The 21131-nt window shown below is 44.5% G+C and overlaps 1 protein-coding gene across 7 annotated transcripts in view; it reads left to right on the forward strand.

Annotated features, from left to right (window-relative positions):
• Positions 1-21131, forward strand: part of MTUS2 (microtubule associated scaffold protein 2) — a 392307-nt gene that overhangs the window by 122540 nt on the left and 248636 nt on the right. For all 7 annotated transcript variants that reach the window (XM_006078577.4, XM_006078579.4, XM_044927309.2 and 4 more), the window contains 2 exons: positions 7759-10195; positions 14719-14959. In XM_006078577.4, the coding sequence (XP_006078639.3) occupies positions 8003-10195; positions 14719-14959 (2434 nt within the window). In that variant the 5' untranslated portion in view covers positions 7759-8002. The remainder of the gene's footprint in view (positions 1-7758; positions 10196-14718; positions 14960-21131) is intronic.

A 21131-nucleotide genomic window follows, 5' to 3' on the forward strand; every position in this document is an offset into this window, starting at 1 on the left:
GTGTTCTGAAGAGAGTGTCCAGATGTCCAGTCTGTACTTGGTGTCTTGGCATTCTGTCTGTCTTAGCATTTTAAAATTCTCAGAAGTGTTCCAGTTCTGTACAAAATCTTGTACGTGAATGTTTTTCGTAGCTTTATTTATAATTGCCACAATCTGGAAATAACCCAAACATTCCTCAACCGGGGAAGGTGTGAACAAACTGTGGTACATTGTGTGGAATTGTATTTAGCCATAGAAACGAATGAACTTTGATAGACCCCATATCATGATGAATCTCAGATGCACTGTGCTTGGGAAAGAAGCCAGGCACAGAGGCTGCACACTGTATAGTTACATTTAAATGACATTCTGGAAAAGGCTAAGTGTGGGAACAGAAATCAGATCTCGGTTGCCAGGGGCTGGGGTAAGGGAAGAGTTGACTTGCAAACCGGGGGATTTTGGAGCCTGTGGAACTGTTCTGTATCTTGATTGTGATGGTGGTGATCACATGGTTGACTACATTTGCTGAAACGTGCAGAACGGTACAGTAAAGAGGGTGCAATTTACCATAGATAAATTATGCTTTAATTAAAAATGAAAAAATTCCTAAGCAGAAAAATAGTGTTGCTGTTCAAATGGCAAATAATCTGGTCATTGTGGTCATGAAGAATTTTGGAAGAGAGGAGATGGAACAGATAGATAGTAGGGAAATTGAGAGAGAGAAGGAAGATTGATTGACACTTTTTTCTTGAGGGCAATTAGCATTTATTCAACAAGTAATTATGGGGCATCCATTATGTGCCAGGTCCTGGCATATAGTCTGGGCATAGACTGTGCCTGTAAACAAAACAAAAAACCCTAACGGGGCTTCAAGTTGTGTGTTAAGATGCAAATGTGCTTTCCTGTTTTCACAACGAGGCTACCTTTAGGAATGTATTGTAAGGAAGTAAGGGGGGCATAAAGATATACAGTCAGCAATTTTATCGGAAGAACTATTTTAAAAGACAAAAGCTGAAAACAACCTAAAGTCTGACAGTAGGAGATTGACAGGGAAATTATGGTAAAAGTGACCATTACAAGTAATAAAGTTTTTATTACATGTATTTTTGTGGAGAGGTGTCCATGATATGCAAAGTATAAACCTGGAGTTAAAAAGCTGATTCCCTGAGTGTTAAAAAAAAATCTGGGGTTCTACACATTAATCTCTGTTTTTTATGGTGGGAGTAGGGGACTTTGGTATATTTATTTTCTTAGACAATGAAATTCCATTAAAAAAATAATGGGCAATGTAAGTATTTGAATTTTAGGAAAAAATCACTCAAGACAAAAACAAAATAAAAATTACACATAATAGGCAAAAATGAATACCCTATACTGCCGGGGTCCAGCCCTGGCTGATCCAGGGTATTCGAAGCGGGGACAGCGTCAGCGAGGATCAGGATACAATAGCTTCAATTAGATATTAATTAGAGATGTAAAGAGTAATAGAATGAGGATAGCTCAGTAGGAAAATTCAGTGGAGAAAAGAGGCTGAGTAGCTTGGTTTACGCGGGAGACCAATAAAACTTCAAGACAAGAAGTTTGCACCACTTACGTAGGCCGCAGGCGTCCTTCTGTTCTCCCAAAGGAGAGGAGACACTGAGGCCTCCCCGGTCGGATCTTAGAAGCCCAGGCATAATTAGCAAGCATGGCGGGTTCCGCACTCCAGATGGAGACTCAGCCAGAGTGAGAGAGAGAGCGACATGGGGAGACCAGTATTTCGAGAAACTGATCCCAATTCTTTATTTTCCATGGTCTACTTTTATACACTGAGATGTTATGCAAAAGTCACATGGGGTCAGCAGTCCTGACTTTTATCAAAGTCAGGTGCTTCATACAAATGTATACAGAGGTCTTAGGGGTGTTACATCATCTTCTGGCCAGGGGGCCTGCTGACAATTTATGACCCTCTCCTTGTGACAGCGGTCAGTCAACCAGGACACTTATTTCTCCAGGGGTGATTATTCTTAAAACAGACGCCACCCAAATAAAGTTACATTCCTATAGGGTGAGGGTGTAGTGGGTTTTAGTTAAGGAAAGAATTTATTTAGCCTAAGGTCTAACATGATTAATATCAAAGGTTAATACTTATTTCTTCTATATATTCATTAATGTGTGTAAGGGCAGGGGATATGGAGACTTAGCAACAAACATTGGCTCAACAAATGAAAAACCCTTCACCAATACAATTTCTAATCAGCCCATTATACTAATAGTTTTCTAACTTTTCTAAGGAACCTGTTTTTAGAAGGTTTAAAGCATCTCATGCCTCTCACGGTTGGGAGGCTGTGAGCAATCACATGTGGCCGGACAAGCCTGTCAGGCAGGCTAGAGAACCTTCAGAGGAGTTTGTAGGTTAAAACACTCTTGTCATGCCCAGGAGTTTTTATTAACTGGAGCTCTAGGTTAACTCCTTCTCCAAAAGAGGTGGTGGGGGACAGCCCCCCGTAAAGTCAGAGGTGTAGGTGGGAGCACAAGTAGTAAAGCAGGCAGGCTCTGGTTATGGGGGTAGATGCTCGAGGATTTCCAGGGGGACTCCTGAGGCTCGATCCCGCCTTTGCGTATGTCGAGCCTCCTTCCTCATGACCTTTGCCATGGGCGGAGTGCCTCACTCTGGCCCCCAACACTATATATTCTAGGTGATACTCTGTCCTGGAAGTAAGGATGTTTTTTTAACGTGGAAAACAAATGCTTTCTGTTGTCAAATGCAAAAGAGGCTTCTTTTGGAGAAGCATGCAACATTTTTACTGGGGATACCTAAAATATCAATTCATTTAATATTTTGATGAAATGTAAGATTGGTTTAGCCTTTGGAAAGCCAAGTTATGTCTTTTCCTGGCCCCTTACAAAATAGAGCATTTTGTTTACACACCCTTCACTCAAAAATAAAATAGCCTCTGCTAGCTAAGAAGAAAAGGGAGATTTTTTCTGAACACAGTTCTGATTATATGTTAGAATAAAATGTGATGTAGTACTCATATTATGGACATAGATAAGGAGAGTAAAGCCAGCTGCAGAGAATGGTTCTAGTTTTACATAATTTAGCAACCTTTCACAAAATTCAGCACCACGGATAGCTACAGTGTCCTGGAACATAAGAGTTACCATCTCCCAACCAGTGATTCCCGGAGAAGGAAATGGCACCCCACTCCAGTACTCTTGCCTGGAAAATCCCATGGATGGAGGAGCCTGGTAGGCTGCAGTCCATGGGGTCACTAGGAGTCAGACACAACTGAGCGACTTCACTTTCACTTTTCACTTTCATGCATTGGAGAAGGAAATGGCAACCCACTCCAGTGTTCTTGCCTGGAGAATCCCAGAGATGGCGGAGCCTGGTGGGCTGCTGTCTCTGGGGTCACACAGAGTTGGACACGACTGAAGTGACTTAGCAGCAACCAGTGATTCAACTTTTAATCAAGCAATGAAACTGAATTTGTAAAGTTTATTCAGTCAGCAGTGCATCGAGTTTTAAACTACCTATACCTGTTGAGAATAAACATATACAGCATTATGAAATAGAACCAAGAACCTGGCTATTTCTAAATAATTGCCATTGCAGAAAGCACAGATGAGTGATTACCACAAGACTCTCTAAAATAGTTGAATACATTAACTTGTATGTGAATGCTTGCAAGTCACTTCACATAAAACTATCCTATTAAATTATAGACCTCAATAGATGCTCAGTAAAAATGTCAAACTTTGAAAGTTGGTATTTTGACTTTTTTGCATCATTATTGTATTTACTGTTACAATTTGGGTTTACAGCTTATACATTTTTCTGTATTCTTAAGTTTTTCTGAAGGATAATTTGTTGCATGGTAGGAATTTTAGCTGGAGCTTCTTTGGTGCCTAAGTTTTATTGAGTCAGATGGAATTGCATTTACATTCAAAGGCACAGCACTTGAATATTTATGTGAAAAATCACAACTGATAAAGCATTCCCTAGCAGACTTGGAAACTCAGAATGGAAATACAGTATTTTTCATATCTTTTAAAACCCATGTCTCCATTTAATAACATAAAATCCCTCAAACTTTCTTTAGTTTTTAAATCTTCTAATTAAAATAAATGTTATGACAAATATAAATCAATCATGATGATCAGAATGTGTTTTTCCATATAGTGTTAGTTGCTCAGTTGTGTCTGACTCTTTGCGATGCCACGGACTGTAGCCCGCCAGGCTCCTCTGTCCGTGGAATTCTCCAGACAAGAATACTGAAGTGGGTTGCCATTTCCTTCTCCAGGGGATCTTCCTGACCCAGAGATCGAATTTGGGTGTCCTGCATTGCAGGCGGATTCTTTACCATCTGAACCACCAGGGAAGGCCCTGAGTATTCTGGCATAGCCCTCCTAGGGGGAAGGGAAGAGGGTGCCTTACTGGTTAACCAGTTGGGAAGGTGGACTTTGTAATCTCCATCTTAAAAGACTGAAAAAAAAAATGAGGGCCCATGCTGTATTGAAAGTGATTCATCATTTTGAGCTGAAGTTGGGAGGAGATAATCCCAAGGGTCAACTATGTACAAAAATGCTGTCCCAGACACTGTAGGGAATAGAGAGGTATCTGAGCTGTTAACCTACAACCTAGTGAGCTTGTAGTTTAATAAAGAAAATAAGACACACACAGCTATAATGAAACTGTAACTGTAGAAAAAGGCTCATTTAAGTATAATAAAAGAAGATATGCATGCTAAGTCACTCAGTCGTGTCTGACTGTTTGTGACCCCACGGACTGTAGTCTGTCCATGGGATTCTCCAGGCAAGAACACTGGAGTGGGTTGTCATGCCCTTCTCCAGGGGATCTTCTCGAGCTAGGGATTGAACCCAAATCTCTTACATCTCCTGCATTGGCAGGTGGGTTCTTTACCACTAGCGCCACCTGGGAAGCCCAATAAAAGATGTGAAAGTGAAAGTGAAGTCGCTCAGTTGTGCCCAACTCTTTGCGACCTCATGGATAGTAGCCTTCACTAAGCTCCTCTGTCCATGGGATTTTCAAGGCAAGAGTACTGGAGTGGGTTGCCATTTCCTTCTCCAGGGAATCTTTCCAACCCAGGGATCGAACCCAGGTCTTGCACATTGTAGACAGACGCTTTACCATCTGAGCCACCAGGGAAGTCATTTTTTTTTAAAAATTATATTTATGTACATAAAAGATGTACATAAATATAATTTTTAAAATATGGTATGATAGTGCCAGAAGGAAAGATCTGGGGATTCGGGATGTGGAGAAGTAATATCAAGCTCCTTTTTCACCTTTTTTGGGGAAAGGGGAGAAAGGAGAAATCAGGAAAGGCCTAATGAAAGATTGGCCTTCTGAGCTCAAAGGGTGGAGCTATGGGGTGCTCGTGCTCAGTCGCTCAGCTGTGTCCAACTCTTTGCCACCCCATGGACTGTAACCCACCAGACTCCTCTGTTCATGGAATTTTCTAGGCAAGTATACTGGAGTGGGTTGCCATTTTCTACACCAGGGGGATCTTCCCAACCCAGGGATTGAACCCACATCTACCACATTGGCAGGTGGATTCTTTACCACAGCACCACCTGGGAAGCAAGAAGCTGTGGAATATGAAGGCCAGTTTTACTGGCAGGCACATGTCAAGTAGAAGAGGAAAGGGGATTAAAGCCTGGAAGCATACATGGGCCCAGCGCTCATCAGACCTTGAATGTCAAGCTGGGAGATGTGGCCTTCGCCCATCATTCGGATAGTGGTATGGTCACACTAGCGGACAGCACAGAGATGGGGGTCTGCTGAGGTCTTCTGTGTCCAGGCATGCCTTCTCTGCTGTACTAGACAGAATAAACATGGTGACAGGAAATTGAAGCGCGAGAGGGAGGAAGAGATTGTGTATGAGGACCTAGATCCTATCCGTCTGCTTAATGATGCAAGAACATATATACACTCAACTGAAAAGGTTCTGGACAAGTTGGTCAAACCATCAGCAGAGATTGAGAGCCAGGGAGAGGCAGGAGAGCCGGAGACATGCCTGATGGTTAATGATGGACAAAGACAGTTTTGTTTGTTGGCAAGGAAGAGGGTGTGGTGCTTACCTGACGTGTCAGTGAGCCTGATGCTGAGTCCGTGTTGGATTTTAGAAAGCACTGGTCACTTGTCACTCTCTAGCAATCACACTGTGGACTGCAGTGGCTGATACTCTGGTTTGGGTTGTCCCTGCCGAGAAGAATTTACTGATTTCCTGCTGCCAGCCTCTGCAGTTCAAGCTCAAGAGGTCTCTTGGTTTCATGCTTATAATTCTGCCCTCAGAGAATTAGAGACGCTTACTTTATGGGTTGGCTCACATTTGTGGAATTCTTGCTGTCTGTGGCTTTCCCGACCCAGAGAGCATGAAGCTCTTTTAAACTGCTGTCTTATTGATTTACCTACATGCTTTTTGTATTTGTGCCAGAGGCACAAGGAAAACACCTTAAAAACTGAATAAAGAAAGAAATATGGATGTACTGAGACTCCCCTCTGTGTCAGGTAACTGAGGCTGGGATCAGAGTGTCAGCACCCTGGTTAGGCTTGAGGCTGGACCTGGGGGCACCACTGGCCTTCTCGGGACCAGCCTGACCTAAGGAGTGGGAGGATGAGGACGTGAGTACAAAGTGGACAGAACGGAAGTGCAACACAGCAGGGAGGGGAAGGTGTACACCTGTGCACAGGCATGTGTGTTTGTCTTTTATTCTGTTTTTTATTTAAAAATTTTATTGAGTATAGTTGATTTATAGTATTGTGTTCAAGTGTACAGCATAGCAATTCAGTTATACATATGCTTTTATCTGTTCTTTTCTGATTCTTACCTGATTCTTTTCTCATACAGTAGTTATAGAGTATTGAGTCGTGTTCCCCGTGGTGTCCAGTCAGCCCTTGTTGGTTATCTATCTTGATTTAGTTGTGTGTGTATGTTAATCATAGGTGAGTGTGTTTGGACAGGATTCTATGAACGTGGGGGGAAAGAGTGGAAAGACTTAGGCTAGGATGTTACTGTATCCTGGGGTGGGGAGTAGGGAGAAGGGACAAATAAAAAAAAAAATGACTGACAAAAAATTAGCTTATAGGAAATGATCTCATTAATGGAAAAAGTACACGCTGTGTGTAGATGCAAGCAAATGAAAGGAAAAGAATATTTATAGCAAGCATACTCTCATGGGGGATGTGAGGCCTGAGAACAACCTAACACTGGGAGCATGTGATATTGCTTTCTATACCGGTATGTTACATTTGATGATGTCCACCAGGTTTCTCCGTTGTACAGATGAAGTTTTCCTTTGTAAGAAATAAAACAATCTGGAGGGTGGTGCTCTAAGATTGTGTAAATATCCTGTTTCCCAGCAGTTTTGCACTTGGTGATTTTAGCAACCATTGGTGTCCCTCATCCAAGATAATTATTACTCTGGTGAATACAAAGTGGTGATTTTTCTAATTGTCTAATTTTTCTTGTATCAGTTGGTATTCTTCTGTGAAGAAGAACCTTCCTTTCTTGTCCGCCCTTTTTAATCAGTATCAGTATGAACTTGTGGATTTTTAAAATATAAACTTAAGATTTAATGTGTGTTTATAATCCACTTCTAACATTAATCATTTCGATGTTACGTTCTCCCGTGCCCCATCAGAAAAGTTTTGGAGAAATAGTATCTGGATTGAGTGAATGAAGTAATGGTAGGAAAGTGATGAATAAATCTGTGTTTACTAAGAGTTTCTATCTGTCAATCTAGTATACTTTTCTTTTTATTTCTCTCTAGGTCTCATGGACTAATTGGCTCTCATTCAGCCGGAACCCAACAGATAAGTCGTCCTTCTGTGTGTGAAGAAAATGCTCAGTTTTAAAACTGCTCTGAAAATGATGAAAGCAGGATTGCCCCGGTGACGCTGTCAGGGGGCGACAAGCAGCTTGAGAATTTCCTCTTCTCCAGGTAGCAGCTTGAAGGACACCCCTTTCCATTAAGGAGGACTGCATGGCAGGCAGCCCCCACTGACGGCTGGAAAATGAGCGTTCCAGTGGCTCCTAAGAAGTCATGTTACAGCGAATTGCGGGACAGCAGAAACGGAGCAAAAAATAATAATGACCAAGTCCTGAGTTTGGGAGATGCCAATGCCAACCCCGTCATGTTGGAGGTTGGCTCCTCTTCTGACGAGCCTGCCACATGTGCTGTGCCAGAGGAAGTTGGAAATGCAAATTTGAGGGGACCAGAGAGTAGTCCCCGTATCCCAAAGGAGTTTCACCCACTTCAGGGCTTTGCAAAGGCATCTCAGGCCGTCCCCGCCGGCCTGAAGGATTTTAAATTCTCTCCGATGGCTCAGAGAGAATGGAATGAAGAGTCCGAGCTGGAGAGAGGCACAGACCACCTACAGGCCCTTCGGGGTCTCCAGGGACCAGGTCTGCTGAGTCGGAGGACTGTCATGGGCGAGTCTAGCCTGGAGGTTCCAGCTAAGCGGGAGGCTGATGTCCCCCGGCTTGTCCCCAAGGATAAGTTGGCCAAGACCCTTGACAACGAGGAACTGAGGAGGCATTCTTTGGAAAGAGTTAGCAGTTCTGCTGCAGCAGTGGACGTGCTCACAAAGGAGCGGGCTGGGGGCCTGGCCTGGCCGCTTCCACAACCCACAGGGCTGGGGTCCCCAGAAGCCCCGCATCTGGTGCCCGGTGGTGGGGAGGGGCCGCCAAAGACGGGGACAGCCCCTTCTCCAGGGCAGCCTTGTCCTCTGGTGGATGAGACCTCAGAGGGAAAGGGCGCACGTAATCCTAAACCATCTACCTCAGTAACCATGGAGACTGTCCCCTTAGAGACCCAGCCAGAGAGGGGACGGGTACCCAAGGTCAGCGCCCAGAGCACAGTACCTTCTGCCCATCCAGAGTGCGCTCTCGATTGCTCTCCAGCCTCGAAGGATGTCCCGAGAAGGCCAGAAGCACAAGTGGGTCCGGGGAAGGTGGAATACAAGACAGAGCTGAAACCTGTGCAGGAGTTCAAGTCCACCCAGGTGGGGGAGCTGGGGTATCGTCAGGGGCATGGCGTGTCACCTCTCGGGAGAAAGGAGCCAGCTGGGGAGGTGCAGCCAGGAGCCTCAGCCGCTGGGTTGAGCAGCCTGGCACACGGTGTTCCCCACCCCCCGGGTGCAGGAAAAGACAGAGGTGAGCCGGAGAAGGGAGGTGAGGACGGGTCTCTCCGAACCACCCCCAAACCGAGCCCCGGTTCCTCACGAGCTGCGGATCAGCAACCCATGGCCAGAAGTTTGCCAGGCGCAGCTCGGAAGGTGGGTGAAACGGTGCCCAACGGTGTGTCACCAGGGGATGGTCACGTAGCTTTTGTTCCTGGAGATTCGACTGACAGCAGGCCCTCTGGTGCCAGCTACGAGAGAGGCGTCCTGGGAGATGGGAACAGCGTCAACACTATGGTTTTTGACTCAGCTTCCTCTGTTGGAGAGAGTGAAACTCGGGTCCCTGAGCCCCCCGACCCTCCAAGCAGCCGCTCAGAAGCCGAGGAAAGCCAAGAGGTCTCTCTATCTGTTGCAGAGACCAGGAACCATCTGGAACCTGCAGTGAAGACTGAAAGCACCTCTCCAGCGAGGGCAGATGTCCTTCTCGGTGTCCCCACGTCCCTCCACCCAGAGACAACCGTGAATGTGACCTGCCAGCCCCCGCCACCCAGCAGCCGCTTTCAGGACTTGGGCACGTCAAGTGTGGATGTGGGGTCCCCCCCGGCCGCCCTGCCTCCCACTGACAGCACCGGGTTGTCACATGCATCCCCCAAAGTGCCTGCCAAGAAAGCCTGCCCTGGGGCCCTCCCCCGTCCCGAGGACACACCCACCTCACTGGAGGGGACGGTGGGCCCCCCGGTTGAGAAGAGGGAAGAGCGGGCGGACCCCAGGCCCATCGTGATGCCCAAGCCCAAGCACGTGAGGCCCAAGATCATCACCTACATCCGGAGGAGCCCGCAGGCCCTCGGCCAGGTGGACGCGTCGCTGGTTCCCGTGGGGCTCCCTTATGCTCCGCCTGCGTGCAGCGTGGCTCTCCCCAAAGAGGACAAGGCGGCAGGTGGTGACCTGAAGCCAGCTGCCGGCCTCTACGAGAAGTTCAAGCCGGACCTGCAGAGGCCCCGGGTGTTCAGCTCTGGACTAGTGGTGTCGGGGATCAAGCCCCCAGGACATCCCTTCAGTCCAATGAGTGAGAAGTTTTTGCAGGAGGTAAGAGAATGTCATTGTGAGACAGTCTGTGAGTTGAACATCCTAAAGTTCGTGAGGTGTTTTCAATGAATCGTGAAAGCAGAGTGTCCTCTCTTAGCAAATTCTAGACACTGATGGACGCAGTTGTATAGAAAGGGGTGTTTTGAACTAGAGCAGATTGCAGGCAAATGAACGGTTTCCACTGGAAGAGATTGATGATCAGAATGAGGTGGATCTAACATCTAAAGGGATTCTTTTAAATTCTGCCTGACATAATACATAAAAGTTAGAAAAGCATTTAAATTGATTGGCTCCCGTATTTAAATTGTTCTTGTTGTTGTTCAGTCGCCTAGTCGTGTCCGACTCTTTGCGACCCCGTGGCCTGCAGCACACCAGGCTTCCCTGTCCATCACCATCTCCTGGAGTTTGCTCAAACTCAGGCTCTTTGAGTCAGCCATCCAACCATCTCATCCTCTGTTATCCCCTTCTCCTCCTGCCTTCAGTCTTTCCCAGCATCATCAGGGTCTTTTCCAATGAGCTGGGTCTTCGCATCAGATGGCCAAAGTATTGGAGTTTTAGCTTCAGCATCAGTCCTTCCAGTAAATATTCAGGGTTGATTTCCTTTGTTGTTATTCAGTCGCTTAGTCCTGTCTGATTCTTTGCGACCCCAAGGACTGCAGCATGCCAGGCCTCGCTCTCCTTCACTATGTCCTGGAGTTTGCTCAAACTGCCACTGAGTCAGTGATTTCCTTTAGGATTGACTAGTTTGATCTCCTTGCTGATAAGTGAGCACAATTCTTCTATAAAGTAGTGGGGAAAAAACCCCAAATGAATATATTATTCAAAGTGCTCAGACTTGATCCTCTTCTGAAGGAGAATATTTCCCTATGGGAGACTTTTGTGTTTGTACACAGTACAGTGAGTAGAAAATAATGTGTTAGGCATGGGCTCTGTTTTAAGTCAAAACAATAATTACAGCTAGCATTTAGTTGAGTGCCTGCTATGTCCTGGGACCACATAGCGTCACATTTCATCTTTGCCCATCTTCGCCAACCCTTGCTCTGATTCTCTGGAGGGCAGGATTGTGGTGCTCTCACCATTGTCCGGATGAGGAAGCAGATTTGGAGAGCTCTGAGTCTCTCATTGAAAGCCACAAAACAAGGGCAGCGCTGAGATGGCCACCTGGGTCCTCACTGTGCCACCCCTCTCAGTACCGCAGGGCTGGGGCCAGTTGTTCTCCCAGAGCTCAGAGAGCAGGTTTTCCTTGGACTCAAATCTCATGACACCCAGCGATCAATTGAGAGGAAAGTGAGGCCAGGTCAGTGCTCCCCCTGACACTCTCCAGTTCTTCCCAGACCGCGGTGGACACGGGCTGGAGCTGGTAGGATGGCTCAGCTGTTAGGATGCCCTCCGTCTGGCTCCTTCACTTCCTGACCACCTGGCCTTCCTTCCCGCTCCTTTTGCTGCCTCAGGGCCTTTGGACATCCCTCTGCTCAGAATATTCTTCTCTCAGATACCTGAACGGAGAAGGCAGTGGCACCGCACTCCAGTACTCTTGCCTGGAAAGTCCCATGGACGGAGGAGCCTGGTGGGCTGCAGTCTGTGGGTCGCAAAGAGTCGGACACGACTGAGTGACTTTCCTTTCACTTTTCACTTTCATGCATTGGAGAAGGAAATGGCAGCCCACTCCAGTGTTCTTGCCTGGAGAATCCCAGGGACGGTGGAGCCTGGTGGGCTGCTGTCTGTGGGGTCACACAGAGTTGGACACGACTGAAGTGACTTAGCAGCAGCAGCAGCAGCAGCAGCAGAAGATACCTGGAAGAGTCTCCTTCACATTCTGTAGTTCTCTGTTAAAATATCACTTCATTACGGAGTTTCATTTGAGGAAGTGTAGGTGGTACTGTGGTGAAGAATCTGCCTGCCAGTGCAGGAGATGCAGGAGACTAGGATTTGATCCCTAGGTTGGAAAGATCTCCTAGAGAAGGAAATGGCTACCCACTCCAGTCTTCTTGCCGGGAAAACTCCAAGGACAGAGGAGCCTTGCGGGCTACAGTCCATGGGGTGGCAAAGAGTTGGGCACGACTGAGCGTGCTTCATTCAGTTCTTCAAATAAAGTAATTCTGTGGCAGCTCCTCCCCCCAAAAAGATACCCCAGATTTTTCTCTGAGAAACACGTTTGTGAGAAAAACTATTTAGAGATGTAGACAAGAATCCTGTTGTTCTTTCTCTCTGACCTGTCTTATCGTTTCTTGTGTATATTTTCCATCTTTGTTGCTTCTGGTCCTTCCATAAACTATAGAGTAGTTTCTATATTAGATGCACGTTCCTCCCTGCCCACCCCCTCAATATTCCGAAGTCTTAACCGTGTGGAAGCCATCCCAAGTCTTCACAAAGTGGCTTGAGTGTTCCTGCAGCTTTAGTAGCTCTGAGGGGTTGGGAGAGACCCCATTAGCATGGGGACAGAAGTGCCACTGGGCACCAGCCCCTTGATCTGAGGACTGTTCTCTGCCTTAATCAGAGAATCTAGGGCCCAGACCCTTTCTTCAGGCTACAGTAAGAACCTATTTGCTTGTGTGCCTGAAATGATTTTAGAAATTTGAAATCATGAGGATTCTTTAGTTTGCTTTTAAATTATTTCTCTAAAAATACTCCACTGGAGAAGCAGGGGGAAAACCCCCATTTGAGGTTAATCTCCTGTGTCTCTGACTGTGCAGTGACACCTGCTGTGCTTTGTCAATAAAGATGAAAGAAAAGAGTGTGACGCTTTTTTGTAGACGCTCTTGTTTTATTAAAAATGCACAGAGTAGGCATCTAAGGAATACTTTTTGTTATCTTACCAGAGACAAATTACCCAACAAAATGATCGGCACCGAAGTTCCTGTAATCGTTAAGGTTGTTTTCCAATGATGGCATGATGAATTTTGACCCAGGAAACCTATCCAGTTTGAAAAAAATGGAATAATTACTGAGATAAGACATTGCAATCTGAAAAATGTAGGTTAGATGTAGGTTAGAAATGGTAATTTCTTCATGAGAGCACCTGCTGAAAGACATGAACAATGCCACCAAACATGTAGACACTAACATTTAAAAATCGAGGGAATATGAGTATAATTGAAATGCCAAAGATTGATAGTGAGAGAGTAAGTAGAAATAGTAAAAATTTTATCAGAGAGCAGATGTAGAATATTCTTTCATAGGAATATAATTTGCTGGAGCCTGAGTTCTGTCTATCGGCTATAGCGATCATACATATTTTACAATGTGATTATGATAAAACTTTAAAGGCCTCATCTTTTGTTTCAATAATGTCAATTTAAAGAGAACGTTTATCTATTTCGACATTAAAAGAGTATTAAATTAAGGGTTTATCTCTTCAGCAGCCTGGATCACAGCTTTATAGCCCCTATTAAAGAATGTTGTTAAATGCCTGTGATTCCTGAATAGAAACGGGTTTGACTTGTAAAATGTATTGTGATTTAGAGTAGACTTAATTAACATGTATGTCTTTTCATAAGCCTCTGACTCTATTTTTTTTTAACTTGAAGTAAGGTTATATTTCAGTGACTTATGTTCTTCATTTCTAGCATGAGGAAACACTGATGTTATGAACAGGCTTTGTGAGTACAGAATTGCATATATAAAAGGTAGCCATATGATTGCATATATGTAAGGTAGCCATCCACTGTGTTCTAATCCAAACTGTTAACCACAGGAAGTAGTAACATGATAACATGATGTTATGTTATTGGATTCAGGAAAGAATGAAGCATGATTCCTTTATTTAATAGATGTTTGTTGATTTCAGCTCTGTGCTAGACATTGTTCTAGGTGCTATGAATTCAACAGTCAACAAGACTCTGCCCCAAAACTTCCATTCTAGCGAAACTTGCTCAAACATTCCTGGAGGCACCACCATACTAGGGAAGACAATCAGAGGTAATTGAGTCTCTCCTTTTTAATTATATCAACAGAATATAGAGGCCTGAAAACACATCTTTCCATTAACTTCTCTATTCTTCCATTAAATAACCTTTCTTCCCTCATTAACAATGCATAGTTTATTTCCTAAGTAGCCTAATAAAGACTTAACCTAAATTGATAAAGTTCATCAACCTGTTGTAAGACAAGGTCACCAGAAAAACTGTGCCTGTTCTCCTTAGGAATAAGGAAACTTTCATAATTCCATGAACATTTGCTGAATTCTTGCCTTGCATCATTGACATTATTTATAGATTGACTACTTGCACAAATTCCAATGATTTCATAGTGATATCATTTTAAAATCTTATGGAGGGAGTTCTTGTTTCTCCCAGTGGAATGTAGATTCATAGAGTATTAGAACCAGCATAGACCGAAGGGATCATCCCGTTGCGGTCAACTTAGAGATGAAGACCCTGGGCCCAGAGAAGGTAAGTGATGGGTGATGGAGCAGCTCAGTGATGCCAGAGTGGTCATTGTTGGAGCCTTGGTCGTAGGACGAGGTTCAGTGCTCATCCTATGATGTGCGGTTTTCTGATTGAGCGTCTGGTCATTTATCCTAGGTTGCAGAACGCCCTGGAAAAGAAGAATTTTGTTCTCCTCCCTATACTCATTACGAAGTTCCCCCAACTTTCTATCGCTCGGCCATGCTCCTTAAGCCCCAGCTGGGATTGGGTGCGATGTCACGTTTACCGTCTGCCAAGAGCAGGATCCTGATTGCGAGTCAGAGGTCTTCATCGAGTGCCATCCACCCCCCGGGAACCATAGCCGCAGCTGCCAGTCTCTACAGTTCCGACCCTGCAGGTAACCAGTGCAGCAGACACTGCTTTTCCTGCTGTGCTTTAAAATAGTGAGTGAATAAAATGAGGGTAGCTGTCTAAAGTAGGAATGCCTCTCCTTCTTTAGAAGGGCCTTTTCCCCTTCTTCCATTTGATTGTAGATATGGACGCTTGTCAAGACTCCTCTATCTACCACTGTCTTCCTCTGCGTCACCCTTAAAATGACGGCCCTTATAATCACCACTTTACGGCTTTTAGTTTCTCCCTTCCCTGATGCATCTTATGGACCAGGGTTCAAAAAATTGTTTCTGTAAAGGGCTACATAGTATTAATAAGTATTTTAGGCTCTCTGGGCCATAATGATCTGCGTTGTAACTACTTAGCATGAGAGTAGCCAGAGACAGTATGTGCATGCATGGGTGCAGCTGTGTTTCAACACAGCTTAATTTGCACAGATACAGGCACACCTGGGAGATGCTGTGGGTTCAGTACTTGCTTCACGCAATAAATGAGTTTTGAGGGTTTGTGTGTGTGTGTGGTTTCCCAGTGCACCTAAAAATTATGTTCACGCTGTGTGTGCTCAGTCTCTTAGTCATGTCCGGCTCTTTGTGAACCATGGACTGTAGCCCATCAGGCTCCTCTGTCCATGGATTTTCCAGGCAAGAGTATTGGAGTGGGTGGGGTAGCCATGCCCTCCTCCAGGGCATCTTCCCGACCCATGAATTGAACTCATGTCTCTTGTTTCTCCTCCATTGCAGACAGATTCTTTACCCACTGAGCCATCTGGGAAGCACTGGAGTCTATTAAATGTGCAGTAACATTATGTATTAAAAAGCAGTGTATCTACCTTAATTAAGAGCTGTTTATTTATAAAAAATCTGAACCATCATCTGAGCCTTCAACAAGTCATGCTAATAACATCAAATATGACTGATCACGGATCAGCATAACAAGCATAATAGTAATTTAAAAGTTTGAAGTATTGTGAGAGTTACCAAAATGTGACACAGAAACATGAAGTGAGCAAATGCTGGTTGGAAAATGGCGCTGATAGAGTCCTTGAGGAGGGTTGCCATAAACTTTTGATTTATTTAAAAATGCAGCATTTGTGGAGTGCAGTAAAATGAGGTATGTCTGTAGGGGACTGGATTTGGCCTGTGGAGAGAGACCTTCCTGCAGTACAGCAGTGACCGTGTCACTCTTTTCAGCTTTTACACGTCTTGAACAACCCATGTTTGCCCACAGAATGGCCCTGCCACCTGCTCCAGCCCTGGCCTGTTCTGCACTGGCTAGACCATGTCCCCCCACTGATGTTCTCTGCTCTTCTCTTTCTGTCTCTCTGTCCCTTCTTCTGCTCATTTCATTTCCTCTAAGTTTTACTTTATTGTCCTATCTTATTACGGAAATAATACATACCTGTTGTAAAAAATTTTGAATATAGAAAAGTATAAAGAAGAAAGTCACTGTACTTACATTTTTAGCATCCAACCAGAGTTAATATTATGGAAATTTTTCTTCCCACGTGTTTCTTGGCGTGCATGCTTTAATAGCTGAATTAATACTGAATGTGAATTTTGATTTTTCCTACTAATATTATATTGTAGGCATTTCCTATGCTGTCAGTGTTTTAGAAATATTTTAATGGCAGCATGAGATTCTGTTTTATTCACTTACTTATTGTTTTAACAAATTCTGGGTGGTTATTATGTACTAATAGTTGTAAATCGAGGGCTGCAGCAGTGAGCAGAGAACTCCTGCCTTTGTGCAACGTAGTCTAATGGATGAAATAGTAAAACAGCACAAAGATAAATGCATTATTAGAGATTGTGATAAGTGTTAGGAAAGCGAGAAACATTGTGCTTTGAGAAATTGCAACGGTAAGTGTTACATGAATGGGACAACCGTGGTTCTGGGCAGCCTCTTGGAGGAGGTAGAAGAATGGGTGGGGAATAGAATCAGAGTTTACTTATGCAAATTGGGCTTTGCTCGTTCTCCACTGTCTTCCATAATGTTGCAATTTGGATCTTTGAATTTATTTGTTTTCTTTCATATTCTTCTCTTAGATTATCTGAAGTGTAATTATTGCATAAATGCAGGTTCCAAACATTTTTTAAGGCTGACTTATTTTCTAGAAAATGTGTAAGAATTATTTTCATACTGTTGTTGAAACGCTTCTCAATGCCACACCCTTGCCAATGTTGAGTATTACCATTACAGTGATTATCGCTGCTACTGCTGTTATTATTGTATTTCTTTTTAAAAAGGTTATATTTCGCTTGGCTGCATCGGGTCTTAGTTGTGGCATGCAAACTCTTAGCTGTAGCATGTGGGATTTCTGACCAGGGATCACACCCAGGCCCCTTGCATTGGGAGCATGGAGTCTTAGCCACTGGCCCACCAGGGAAGTTCCTGCAATTCTTTTATTATTAGTGGAAGGACACATTTTTTAGTCTGTTTGTCATTTTGTGAGTTGTCATTTACTCAGGTGATTACTGGTAGTCATAGTGGTTAGTTGTTTTCCTGGCAAGCACTGCTATAAAAATCAGATTTTTTTTTACCGGTTCCCATGATGTATGTGTATTATGATGGATCTACCTGCTGTTATAGGACTGCTGCAGGTTAATTATGTGTTCAGTCACTCATTCAACAATTAGTGCTGCGGGGCAGTTACGTGCCAACCTTGTTCTAGGTGTGGGATAAAGCCGTGACAACAGAAAAAAGTCCTGGTCCTTGTTTTAGAATTTCAGAATGGGAGTGGGCACACGTTTTTTTTAGTGGATAAATAAATCACATTGTTTATCGGGAGCCGTTGTTCAGTCGCTCAGTCACATCCGACTCTTTGCGACCCCATGAACTGCAGCATGCCAGGCTTTACTAGTATTGAAGAAAATGAATCAGAGAAGGATGAATAGGAAGTTTGGGACAGGAAGAAGGGGGATTCCAATTTTATTTTTTGAAGAAGTAGTTTTAAATATTTATTTAAGCATCTACTTTCATTTTCTGCTCCCTTTATGTTTTTATGGCTTTTTTGGTTGTTGTTTTATTTTCATTTATTGTATATATTTCTTTGGTCATGCTCCATGGCACTCAGGATCTTAGTTCCCTGACCATGGGTGGAACCTGAGCCCCCTGCATTGGGAGTGTGGAGTCTTAACCACTGGTCCACCAGGGAAGTCCCAGGATTCCAATTTTAAATGAAGTGGTTGGGAAAGGCCTTCCTGAGAGATGACCTTTAAGCCAGTCCCCAAAGGAGGGCAGGGAGGAAAAAGCCAGTGCAAAGGCCCTGGGGTGGCAGGAAGGCCAGGGAGGCTGGAGCTGAGTGAGGGGGCAGGAGGACGGGCTGAGAATGGGAGTAGACAGGTGAATTAGCATGGAGGGGACTTGCAGGAGGCCTCAGAAGGTCATCAACCTTTGACTCTGAGTGAGGAAACCATTGGAGGCTTTGGAAGTGGGGAAGTGAGGCAGTGTGATCGGAGCTTTGCGTCAACAGGACCTCTCTCAAGTCCCAGGTTGAGTGCACACTCTAAGGGGACAGTTTGTCTGTGTTGTCTCCCTTTCCTGCCCCACACACTGCCCTCAACTCTACAGACCTTGATCTGTATTTCAGCTCCCTGTGATGGACAAACTCTGAGCCCCTCCTGCAGCTGCTCTGGCATGGACCATGCCTCCAGGCAGAGGGAGTGGCGGTGATCAGGCTCCTCTCTTCATTTTCCTTCTCCAAAGGGTCACATTCCTATGTTGGCTGTTGCACAATTTCTTCCGAGTCCTCCATGATAGACTGTCCCACTGGGACCCCCTACCCATTTCCTCTGTGTGTGTGTGTGTGTGTGTGTGTGTGTGTTAGTCGCTCAGTTGTGTCTGACCCTTTGTGACCCCGTGGACTATAGCCCACCAGGCTCCTCTGTCCATGAGATTTCCCAGGCAAGAGTGCTGGAGTGGGTTGCCATGCCCTCCTCCAGGGGATCTTCTTGATCCAGGGATCCAACCCACATCTTCTATGTCCCCTAAATTGGCAGGCGGGTTCTTTACCTCTCTATGTGGGGAGCATCATGGCTTTAGTGTGGCTTAAAAGAACCAGATATGCTATAAATACAAGCTAGTCCACAAAGCATGTTCTCCCAGTTTCTTTGTTATAAATTAGTACTCTTTCCTAAGACCCTTAAAATTTTACGGATCTTAAAGTGATTCTGCTGAAAAATAAACCTAAGCACTTCCTTACTTTGTACATAATTTCTTGTTTTGTGTATGGTGTTTTCTGACTCTACAGTCAGGCATAAACCTTTGAAGTTTCACTGTCAAACTCAAGATGCTGTTTAAGTTCTTAAAGGACAACAGCAAGACTGCTAGTTACCTCTGTTTGTTGTTGAGTCGCTCAGTCCTTTCCAACTCTTGTGACCCCGTGGACTGTAGCCCGCCAGGCCCCTCTGTCCATGGGATTTCCTAGACAGGAATACTGGAATGGGTTGCCATTCCCTTCTCCAGGGGATCTTCCTGACCCCAGGAATTGAACCCAAGTTTCCTGTGTCTTCTGCACTGGCAGGTGGATTCTTTACCACTGAGCCACTGGGGAAGCCCCAGTTACCTCCCTCTAGGTGGACATAAAATCTGTCTTAGTGAAACCTAAGATTGAATATAAAAACAATTTGTTAAGAAAACACAATTTTTTATTAGATCCTTCACTACTTGGCTCAGATGATAAAGTGTCTGCCTGCAATGCAGGAGACCCTGGTTCAGTTCCTGGGTCAGGAAGATCCCCTGGAGAAGGAAATGGCAACCCACTCCAGCACTCTTGCCTGGAAAATCCCATGGACGGAGGAGCCTGATAGGCTACAGTCCATGGGGTCACAAAGAGTTGGACACAACTGAGCGACTTCACTACTAAAGAGTTAAAAAGGCAGTTCTTTACTGTACTGCATTTTTAGTAGATTTATATATGTTTTATGTTCCTTTTTTCTGAAAAACATCTCTCATGGCCTAATATGTTATGTAAAAATTGTTAACTTATACAGTGTACGCCGTGTCAGGATATAATTTGTATTCATGGAAATAAGTATACCCAGCGTTGCTGAAAGCCTGGCAGTTTCATGTCAACTGGTGCACCCTGAGAGAACTGTAATATTTTTTGAAAGGGATAGTTAAATGTCAGAATACAGTTTTTAAAAGACGAGATGAGAATACTTTACTCTAGAAATAACCAGAGAAGTTCAGTCAGAAAAGGTAAGTTGAGACAGTTTTTTTCAGCTTATTTTCTTATGAATTCTTCTTGTTAAAAGGAAATTTTATTTTGGAGCTCAACATACTGGGTAAACTTGCCTCTTTGGTAAATTTTTTCAAAAGGCAGGTTGAATCCTGCCAATTTTAAAATGTAGGGCTATCAAGTTAATGTCACATATATTGAGGGACAAGTAAACTTGATTGGAACAATTTAAAACAGAAGCATAGTATTAATTTTTGAAAAGCCTGAGCAGTCATGATAATGTCAGAATGGAAGCTCTTCATATAGTGACCAGTGTTTGGAATGTAATCAGTGAATCCAGTATCTCTCACCTGGCCTCCCAGGTCTCCCTGCTGGAGCCTGTTTGATCTCTTTCTTTCTTTTCATTCTGGTCTCCGTACCCCCACCCCATGGCCTCCTTTCAGCTCTTTATGCATTTCAACCCCTTCCTGACAAAAGGCTCCTGTGGTCAGCACGCCTTCTAGAACACACTTCCTCCAGCACACTCCAAGACTGGCCCTGTCTTCTCCTTCAGGTTTCAACATAAATGTCATGGCTCCAAGGACTTCCCTGGTGGTCCCGTGGTTCGTACTTTACCTCCCAGTGCAGGGATCCCTGGTTGGGGAATCAAGATCCCACATGCCTCATGCCCGAAACATAAAACAGAAGCAATATTGTAACAAATTCAGTGAAGACTTTAAAAGTGGCCCACATCAAAAAAAAATCTTAAAAAGACATAAATGTCATGGCCCTGGAAAGAAACCTGAATGTGATCCCCCTTTTCAGGGCCCCTTCCCAGTCAGGTACTTTCTAACACATTTTCCTGTTTGTCTCGTTCACTGATTTATATCATGGCCTGTAATTCTTATTTTGCCTTTGCTCACTGGCCATCTCTCACCCCACTGCAGTGCATAGTCTATGAGAAAAAGTGAAAGTCACTCAGTTGTGTCTGACTCTTTGCGACCCCATGGACTATCCAATC

The sequence above is a fragment of the Bubalus bubalis genome, chromosome 13 (genome assembly GCF_019923935.1).
Source record: "Bubalus bubalis isolate 160015118507 breed Murrah chromosome 13, NDDB_SH_1, whole genome shotgun sequence".
Classification (NCBI taxonomy): domain Eukaryota; kingdom Metazoa; phylum Chordata; class Mammalia; order Artiodactyla; family Bovidae; genus Bubalus; species Bubalus bubalis.